This window comes from Buceros rhinoceros, unplaced genomic scaffold, assembly GCF_000710305.1.
Source record: "Buceros rhinoceros silvestris isolate BGI_N320 unplaced genomic scaffold, ASM71030v1 scaffold33165, whole genome shotgun sequence".
Lineage (NCBI taxonomy): Eukaryota > Metazoa > Chordata > Aves > Bucerotiformes > Bucerotidae > Buceros > Buceros rhinoceros.
The window spans coordinates 7151-16185 of NW_010412936.1; the positions used below are offsets into that span (position 1 = coordinate 7151).

Consider the following 9035-nt stretch of genomic DNA (forward strand, 5'->3'; position numbering starts at 1 on the left):
GCTGCATCCGACCCTGGATATCAGCTGGGAAATGACCTGGAATCACTGGTGCTGTTTTCCTGAACCTGTGAGCACACAACAGTTGTTCACTGATTTGTGCTGTGTAATGATTGAAGAGTGGCTGTTGACATAAAAGGAATTTTAGGACAGTAGGTGGGTGGGTGGAATTTTTTTTTTACAAAGTTTTCTTTTCCATAGCAGAGGTGCAGTTCTGTGTAAAGAAATACATGTTGTATCTGAACATACCAAATTTGTTTTGTAGATAAGTGCTTCCATTTCTATAACTCTTCGAATTAATTTACAAGGTGAAATACGTATGTAGCAAGCTCCTGGTTAACTTACCATGTGAATACCTACATTAAATGTCTGAAGGAGATCATTTAGGTGACATAGGTGGCTGTATCAGGAATTGTCAGTCTTCTGGGAAGGACAGGTTGGAGACCAGGTACTTAGTGCACACTGATTAGGCGGATCCCTGAGCCTTCTCCAGCCTAAACAACCCTGATTTTCTCAGACTCTTCTCATATGACTGGAGGTCCAATTCCTTAGTCATCTTTATGGCCCTTTGCAGAACTCAATTCAGTCTGTCTTGTATTGGGGAGCCCAGAGCTAGACCCACTAGTGCTGAGTAGAGGGGCAGGGTCGCCTGTCTCAATCTGCTGGCAACACTCCTGATACAGCTTAAGAGTGCTGTTGGCTGCCTTTGCTGCAAGACCATATTGCAGGCTCATGTTCAGTTTGGTGTTCACCAGCATCCCCATATCTCTTTCTGGAGAGCTGCTTTCCAGCTGGTTGCCCTCCGGCTGGTACTGGTTCCTGGAGTGTTTCTTCCCAAGGTGGAGGAGTTTGCATTTCCCTCCAATGAACTTCATAGGTTTCCTGTTGACCCTTTTGGCTGGCCTGTCATGGTCGCTTTGAATTGCATAACCACTCCTCACAGCATAGTAAACTGTTCTGACTTTTTTTTTCTTTCCTGTAGATGAGCCGTTCAGTTTCTTAAGTGCCTTTTACAGTGTGGTAAAACTTGCTTTCATTACCTCCCCAATACCACTGTGTGGCTGTGTCCATAGTGATAAAAGTTGTAAAGCTCTTGAAATAACTGTCTTTATAGTCAAGGGTCTTTAAAAAACTTAAGGGAACAGCTTCTTTATAAAGTGAACTAAAAGTTAGGAAGTCTTGAATATGGTAGAGATCTCTGGACAGCAGAGATAAGTTTCAAAACGTAATGCTTGTCGACATTGCATGCTGTGTGTCGTCATATTCTGTTCTGAAGAATGTTTGATAACATGAAGGCTAACAACTACAGGTGGCTTAAATTGCGCTGCTGACTGAAAATATTGTCATTTGTGGTTTTTTTTTCAGACGCTCCTATTGCAAAAGCTGCCGTTGAAAGGAAACAATATTTTTTTTATACAAAGAGAATGGGTAAGTTCACCTTATAGGATTTTTTTGTTTGTTTCCTATAATATGAAGCAATTTCTCTTTTACATTGGTAGAGGAGGTGGGTTGTAAGACTTTAAATGTTGATCTTGTCCGTATTTTTCTTGTAGACTCACAGGTTAATGGCCTTCTTACAAATGTTTTTTAGGAGGATTTTCTCAAGTGACTGTTTGAACAAGTCTTTTGACAAATAGAGTGCATCTAACTAACAATAAATTTCACTTGCTTAATATACATAGTGTTGAAAATGTACACGCTAAATAAACCAGGATGTCCTTAGGCTTTTAAAGCACTAAACCTTTAGCTAGCAGGCAAGAAAATTTCACTGTGTACTGTTTTAAATATTTGTTTGTTTGTTAACCGAGGTCAGCCTGTTGAAGTCTGGCTAAGAGCCCCTAGTAAGGACTAATTTCTGATGTACTACATTGAGTGTGTGTGTTCTCACTGTAAGTCTGAAACTGTCCTATCTGCCTCTACAAATGACTTCTTAATGAAACACAATTGGACAGATTCTGGGTTTATCTCTACTTTTTCTGAATATAATTTAGCATGTTTGGCACTGGCAGTACTTTACTAAAATTGGCAATGGCTCCATGGTAATTTAATGTTACCTTCAAATTCACAAAGCAACTTGACTGGGGGGATATTGTATTTGCTATAACACTAGATATAATGCAAGGTCCTTATTCTAATATAATTAATATAATTACTATTTTTTGTCTTGTGAGAATGAGAAATAACCTAACAATCAAATGTCAAATTTGTACTCTTTTTTTATTGCCTGTACTTCTGCGTACTATCCATGAAATACTGGCAGTATCTTACTTTTCTAGAAGCATACACATCTCTTTTGTTATACTTTTCCAAGCTGGAAGAACTTCCAGGACTTTGATTTTTAACTTTTTTCAAGATTAATACTGTTCTGAAAATCAAATTATATGTGCAGTATCAAATTCAAATATTTTTAATGGAATTCTAGCAATACTTGCTGTATTAGTTCCTTAGAAAATACAGTATTTGAAAGAAGATGTTAACTTTTAACCCTTTAATCCAGTTTGAATTTGGTAGGAATTGTATGTTTAGTGGGGTGGGAGTTTTTTTACACAAATTTTTTCAAAAATACAATATTACTGCCGTCTTACATTAATATTAGAGTTTACAGGACTCTGTAAAGACCAACTACAGAGACAGTCCCTTTAGTGCAATGGTGTCCTATAACACTGAGCACTCTACAGGTACAAAGTAATCTGTGGTTCCTACCCCAGGGAGCGTGCTGCCTAAACGGTCAGGTGCAAGGAGGAGAAATGGTGAACACTACTCAGAGTGAACAGCAGAGTGGTGAAAAAACGAATGAACAGAAAGGGAAGGGCTCTAAATGCTTCTAGAGAAACAAAGAGCAGATATATAGTGAGACAGAAGCGAGAAGGGAAACAGAAAAAAAGCACAGTCAAAACTGCTGTGGGGAGAATTTCCAAATTTCTTTGGGTTTAGTGCTTTTGTACTTCCAGTTTTCCACCAAAGGTCACTACGCGGGTGTGGTTCTGGGTCTGCTGGGCAGTGGTGGAGGATGAATCTTGCGTCACTTCTTCAGTGCAGGAATACTGACTGCTTTTATTCTTACCTGTGCTTAAAAATGTGCTTTTTTTCTTGTAGTCTGTATTTTTAAATATTAGGTATGTATTTAGGTAACTTCTAGTAAGTACTAGTGTGATAAACTTATAGGGGAAAGCAGTAGCATGTTCAATTAACTTGAGAATGTCTAAAGGAAAATTTCTTTCCTGTGTAGATTTTAGAAATCATGTCAGAATTTGGTCATGGAGAAATGAGAGAGGAGATGTTAAAAATTCCTACTTTTGCAAAAATTCTTACTTTAAAACAGATTGCTGAGCATTTCAGAGAAGTCTTCAAATAGGCAAAATGCTTCTGTCTTACTTCTGGTTGTATTGGGTATTCGGTCTGCAAACATAGTCACAGAAAAGGCTGCAGCTTGCATTCCTAGTCTTGTGAATCAGTCCTTGTGTTCTGAAGCTGTTAACCTGTTTTCCATTTTAGATGGAGAAGAGAAAACATACGGTGGGTGTGAGGGCCCAGATGCTATGTATGTGAAGTTAATATCCTCCGATGGGCATGAGTTCATTGTAAAAAGAGAGCATGCATTAACATCAGGAACAATAAAAGCTATGTTGAGTGGACCAGGTAGGTACAAAAGATTTAGTACCTCCACATCCTTTTTCACTTTTGGACAGTTTGAATTTATATCATGCAGGGAATGAAAGTTGAAATAAATCATACCTTGTCCAGATCGTGCCTAGTTCCTGTTTCCAATGGAACAGCCCACCTCTGTGGGGTATTGTGCAGTCGGAAATATAATTGGACTCTGTCTGCTTTTGGACGGTTAGTGATCTTATGGTGTCATTACTACAAGTTTCCTTTGTATGAGAACTTGAGTGTTTTACATTAAATGTGTAGTTGTCAAGTTCAAAACAAACAAAAGTTGGTAGTTCTTCATTACCACCTCCATGGTGGAACTTACAGTATTCTATACTGGGTCTGGCTGGTATGGGGTTAATTCGCTTCACAGCAGGTCATACTGTGTTTTAGATTTGTGACCAAAACAGTGCTATAACACATCAACTTTTTAGCTGTTGTAAACAGATTTTGCTCAGTGTCCAGTCCTTTGCTGTTTCTCAGTCTTCTCCCCACCCAATGAATAGACAGACGGGTGTGCAAGAGGTTGGGAGGGAACATGACTAGGCAGGTGATCCAAACAAACCAAAGAGATATTCCATGCTCTGCGATGTGCTCAGAAGTGAAAGGGAGGTGAGGGGGTTAGGGAAGTTAGCCATCTTTTGCTTGGGAACTGGCTGGGCATCAATCAACCCGTGGGAAGTAATGAGACACAAGGGAAACAGAAAAAAGCACAGTCAAAACCTTTGCATCAGTTGGTTTTGTTTCCTTTCTCTTCTTCCACTTGTCTTTCCTTTATTAATCTCAATCCCTGAATTTTCTTGCTTTTACTCTTCCTTTCCTCTTCCCGTATCCCCTGCAGGGTGAAGTGAGCAAGTGGTTGTGTACTGCTTAGCTGCCCAATGGAGTTTAGGCCACAATATGTTCACAAGATCCTATGGCAAGGAGCTCCTGAGCTTAATGAGAGAAGTTAGCTTAAGTTTGAGGGAAGGGAAGGACTTTGTGTGTTTCTGAATATGTGACACTGCTCCTGGTTAAGAAGTGTCTGAACTAATTCTTGAAGATTAAAAGGGTGGGGGAGAGAACAGGGAGAAGTTAATGCACATGCTTTCCCTCTTCTGTACCCTCATCCTGTATGTTTACCTTTGGCCCCTTGAGTGGTGGGCAGTAGGCTATGTGGGTAGGGTAATTCTTGTATCCTGTTTTAGATTCAGGCAGGGGAGATTACTGGAGAGATCTATTTGCTTTAACATGGTTTTAATTAGTAAGTTAGGCAAACTGAGCAATTAAAATTCTCAGCTTAATGTTCTGCTAAATGTCATTGTAATAGATGCATTTGAACACCTCTAGGCCTCCCGTTCTTGGCAGGCCCTGGCCACCCCATGCCCGGGTCTGTGATGTCCGGAGGCAGAGCAGCGACTCTTTCACGGGCACCCCCTTGCCGTGGGGAAGGAGCTTGCGTGCCCTCGTGAGGTTGAGAGCTGTGCTGGTGGTGGCATGTGCCTCCGGTGCGGCCTCCCAGGCCAGACAGGTCTCGGCTGAAGGGTCAGACAAAGTGTGTCCACGGGCAGGATGGGCTCACTAGCCTTCGGGCAGCCATCCTGGGAGAAGGACAACTCTGACTCCAAACCCGGGCAGATGGAGCTCGTTTAGCCTTGTAAGGCATCCATCATCTAAGAGAAGGATACTCTAACCAAACCTGTGACCCGAGGACTTCGCTGTCACTGTCCAAGCTCGCTGGGCCCTGGCAGATGAACCTCAGGTGTAAAGGGTGGAGCCAGTTCCACGCACACTGCGCCTCACCTAAAAAATCCACCGCGCAGGCCCGAAGGGTGCACTCATCGCTTGCAGTGAGCGTGGGAAAAACCCTTCCCAGATCTTCATTTGCGAAGCCAAGCCATGATGATGAGATGCATTTGAAAATATGTAGCAGGTCTGTTGTGTCTGATCCACACCAGTCAGCCTCCCAGACACCTAAGAGGCAGGGTCCTTACAAGATCTGCTCTGAATTTGTTCCACAAACGATATGAAAAAATAAAGCACAAAGTAGCCTGCTTAAAGGGCTAGAAAACTGACTCTGAAAAGGAGTCAGCATTCAAGAATATTTTGTGTATAAAACTAGCAAGATAAATGGATTCACAAGAAAAAGTACTCTTGTCTAGTGCAGCAGGTCGTAATTTCAGTGATGTCTAAGTGTTCCCTATTCCAGTACTGTACCATGGCCAACATGCTGCCATTTCTTCTGTTGCTTCCTACTGTTCCTGTTCTAGAGCCCAAGCCACACTGGCTTCAGTGCATGCAGATTTTTCTACACGAATGTGTGTAACAGTAAATGGCTCTGCTTTGTAGTTAAAAGGGGATTCCCGTAGAAATAGCGGGAACCAAACATTGCTAGGTCTCCATAAATACAAAGTACATGTTTGTGGGGGGTTTTTTGTATTGTCTTTCAGCTTACTGAGTTAAAAGTCCAGAGAGATGATGAAAAGAGGAACAAATATACCAAGTGGAAAGGCTATGGGACTAACCACAGGATGATTTCGTATCACCCAAGTTTCATGTTTACGGGCACTATAGAAACCTCATTTCAAGTGTACTTGTGATTTGAGCTTTGTATAAATTCTTTGGTATCTAATAGGGCTAAACTCATACTGTATGTAACCTATCCTCCAGTGTCCCTCCTGCCTGCCAGTTTTCTCAGCCTAGCGGGGTAGTGAATGCATCTTTAAGGGTTCAACCCTCTGTCAAATCTGCCTGAAACTGACCGAGAAATTCGAAGGTAGTGGCATGACAGAAGGCACTGCTGAGAAGTGTGCATATGCAGTTACAGAACAGCCCTAAACCTTTTTTGTTTTTTCTTGGATAAGACAGCTAGAAATTTGGATTGATACCTTAACTTTGTTACTGTGACCTTTAGAGAGAGCACACTGCAGTTTTAGAGCACCTATAATACAAGCATCAGAATTAAACCTAAATTTCTGGTGTAGTTGTTCAGAATATTGTTGACTGCAGTTGAAATAAACATTTTATAATCCTGATTTGCACTGAAGAACCTAATACCCAGGAATGCAGGACCTTCTCGAGTCTATGTAGAATGTGTTGTATTAGTATAGTGAAGAGTTTTGCCTTACAGCGAATTGAGATTCTGACATTTGGTCTGGTGTTTTGTTTTTCCACAGGACAGTTTGCAGAAAATGAAACAAACGAGGTGAATTTTAGAGAGATCCCATCCCATGTCCTATCCAAAGTATGCATGTATTTCACCTACAAGGTCCGCTATACTAACAGCTCTACGGAGATTCCTGAATTCCCAATTGCACCTGAAATTGCACTGGAACTTCTGATGGCTGCAAACTTCTTAGATTGTTAAATAAAATAAATTATAATAAAAAATGTTAAACTTTTTTCCAGTATTTAATACATGTAGTTCAGTTAATAACTTTTTTCAGATAGCATGTTGCGTGTGTGCTGTTGAGAACTGTAAAGTTCACTGCAGAGGCGATTGCCTTCAGTCCTTTTGCATATAGCAGTCATTCAGTTGAAGTTTGTTTTGCTGCTTACACAAATAAGGACCTTTACACAAACTGAGACAAATAAACAAATATGCCAATTAGTAGATGGCTATGCCTTATCCTTTAGGTGTGGTAGAACTTTCTTCTAATACAATGACCATAGAAAACACTGGAGTTTAATGCTCTTTAAAAGGTAATTATAGTTAAATACGAGTAGCTGTTTAGGGTTTCTAACTTTCTCTTATTGTTCAAGTTTCTAAACATCTGAACTTAATCTCCTTCGTACGATAGCTGTCCTTTAGCATAGTTACACTAACTAGATTAGAAGTGACCTCCCTGAGGTTTGTATACTGACAGCGATATTCCATTTAGGTTGAAAGTGGAATAGGTAGGAGAATGCTTAAGGCTTTTAATTTAAGTCATAGTATAGACATGCATAAAGATGTACTTGATATATTTTTCCTTTATAACCTAAATTCTCCCCATTAGTAATTACAAATATTCAAGTCACTTGTCCATATGTAAGACTATGATCCTACTGACAGTGGCTTTTAAGGGGAAAAAGAACTGTTACTATCTGTGTATATTATCTTCTGTATAACATATAAGATTATTCTTAATGTACTGTCACTTGCCCTGATACGGATTTTATATGGTTTATTTCCATTGTTGTGATTGGTTATGTAAAGTCTGTATTTAATCTTTAGAGTAGTACTCACTTAAATTTTGTAACATAGCAACTGAAAAGATAACGGTTATCTGATCTTTTACCTCTTCCTTGACCTCTCCTTTGTATCCATAGGAAAAGACCCTAAAATGTGGAGTCTTTTATATTTGAAGGAAAGGGCATTAAGCAGATGTTTAAGGAGCTGTTTTATAAATTTCATAGGTGTTTCCAATGTTTTTACAAATATTTTATGGGAAAAGGATTGGCAAGCCACTGATAAAATACTAGAGAGGAACACATCATCTCTTGGTAGTTCTTGCTGGTAGTTGCCTATACTATCAGTTCTTTGTTCAAAACAAGTTTCCATAAAGAAAATAAAATGATACAAGAAGTTGCCTTTTGTTCAGCTGCAGCCTGGAGAACCCTTCTGACAAAATCATCTATAGATGAGAATAAATCTCATGCACCACAGAAAATGATGCAAGAACAATGTAGTTAGCAGTTCTGTCAGTTGCCGCTGCTTCGGCTTTGTTTTGATGAAGAAGCATGGAAAAATCCCACTGACAGGTGGTGGGACCTGTCAATTGACTTATTAAGTCGTGGTGAATTTAGAAGGCTGAAACTGTCCTCTAAACCTGTTTGCCTGTGTAAATACAACTTTGAAGAGACTTCTGGACAAAACCTAGTAACTTACATAGACTATGCAGTCTGCCCATGGAGGAGTTCAGGTCTGACAAATGAAATTTTACTCTGGGCTTGAACAACGCTTGATAGATGAGCTGACATTTGCTGTCAGTGTGTTGGTAGATGAGCTGACATTTATTCACATCATGTACTTCAGCACAATTTCTTGTGTTTAATGTGGGGATGTTTATGACTAGATTGGTTTTGCACGATAAAGCTGAAGTGCATTGGAAGGCAATTGTCTGAAATCCTTTTTTTAAGCACTCTGGCCAGTGCTGTTAGTAACTCCTTTTGAAGAGCACTAAAATGATAAGCGCAAACCAGAGATACCCTGTTATGCTGCTTTTGTTAAGAGCCACTAAGAATACCCTAAAAGGTCAAGGAATACCAACATGGAAATTTTAGTCCCAACTACATTTCTATCTGAGACAGTCTAAAGTTCTTTGGCCATTTTTAATAGTCTTGAAGTTAAAAATTACTTAGTTTAAAATCGAGTAAAAAGGATGTAATTTTTTTTAAAAGCTGTTTTTTCCAACAGCCCCCCCCCC

The 9035-nt window shown here is 39.9% G+C and overlaps 1 protein-coding gene across 1 annotated transcript; it reads left to right on the top strand.

The window, feature by feature from the left end:
• The first annotated feature begins 1365 nt into the window (after positions 1 to 1365).
• On the top strand, positions 1366 to 7240 carry TCEB1 (transcription elongation factor B (SIII), polypeptide 1 (15kDa, elongin C)). The gene is made up of 3 exons (XM_010136565.1): positions 1366 to 1425; positions 3493 to 3636; positions 6804 to 7240. Exons 1-3 carry the CDS (start codon positions 1422 to 1424, stop codon positions 6992 to 6994), a joined length of 339 nt encoding a protein of 112 aa, XP_010134867.1. The 5' UTR covers positions 1366 to 1421; the 3' UTR covers positions 6995 to 7240.
• Positions 7241 to 9035: the final 1795 nt, after the last annotated feature.

Excerpts from the sequence above, each read along its gene's own strand:
- TCEB1 (XM_010136565.1), top strand. Across the intron at positions 3,637-6,803 it reads AGCTATGTTGAGTGGACCAG|GACAGTTTGCAGAAAATGAA; the intron begins GTAGGTACAAAA and ends GTTTTTCCACAG.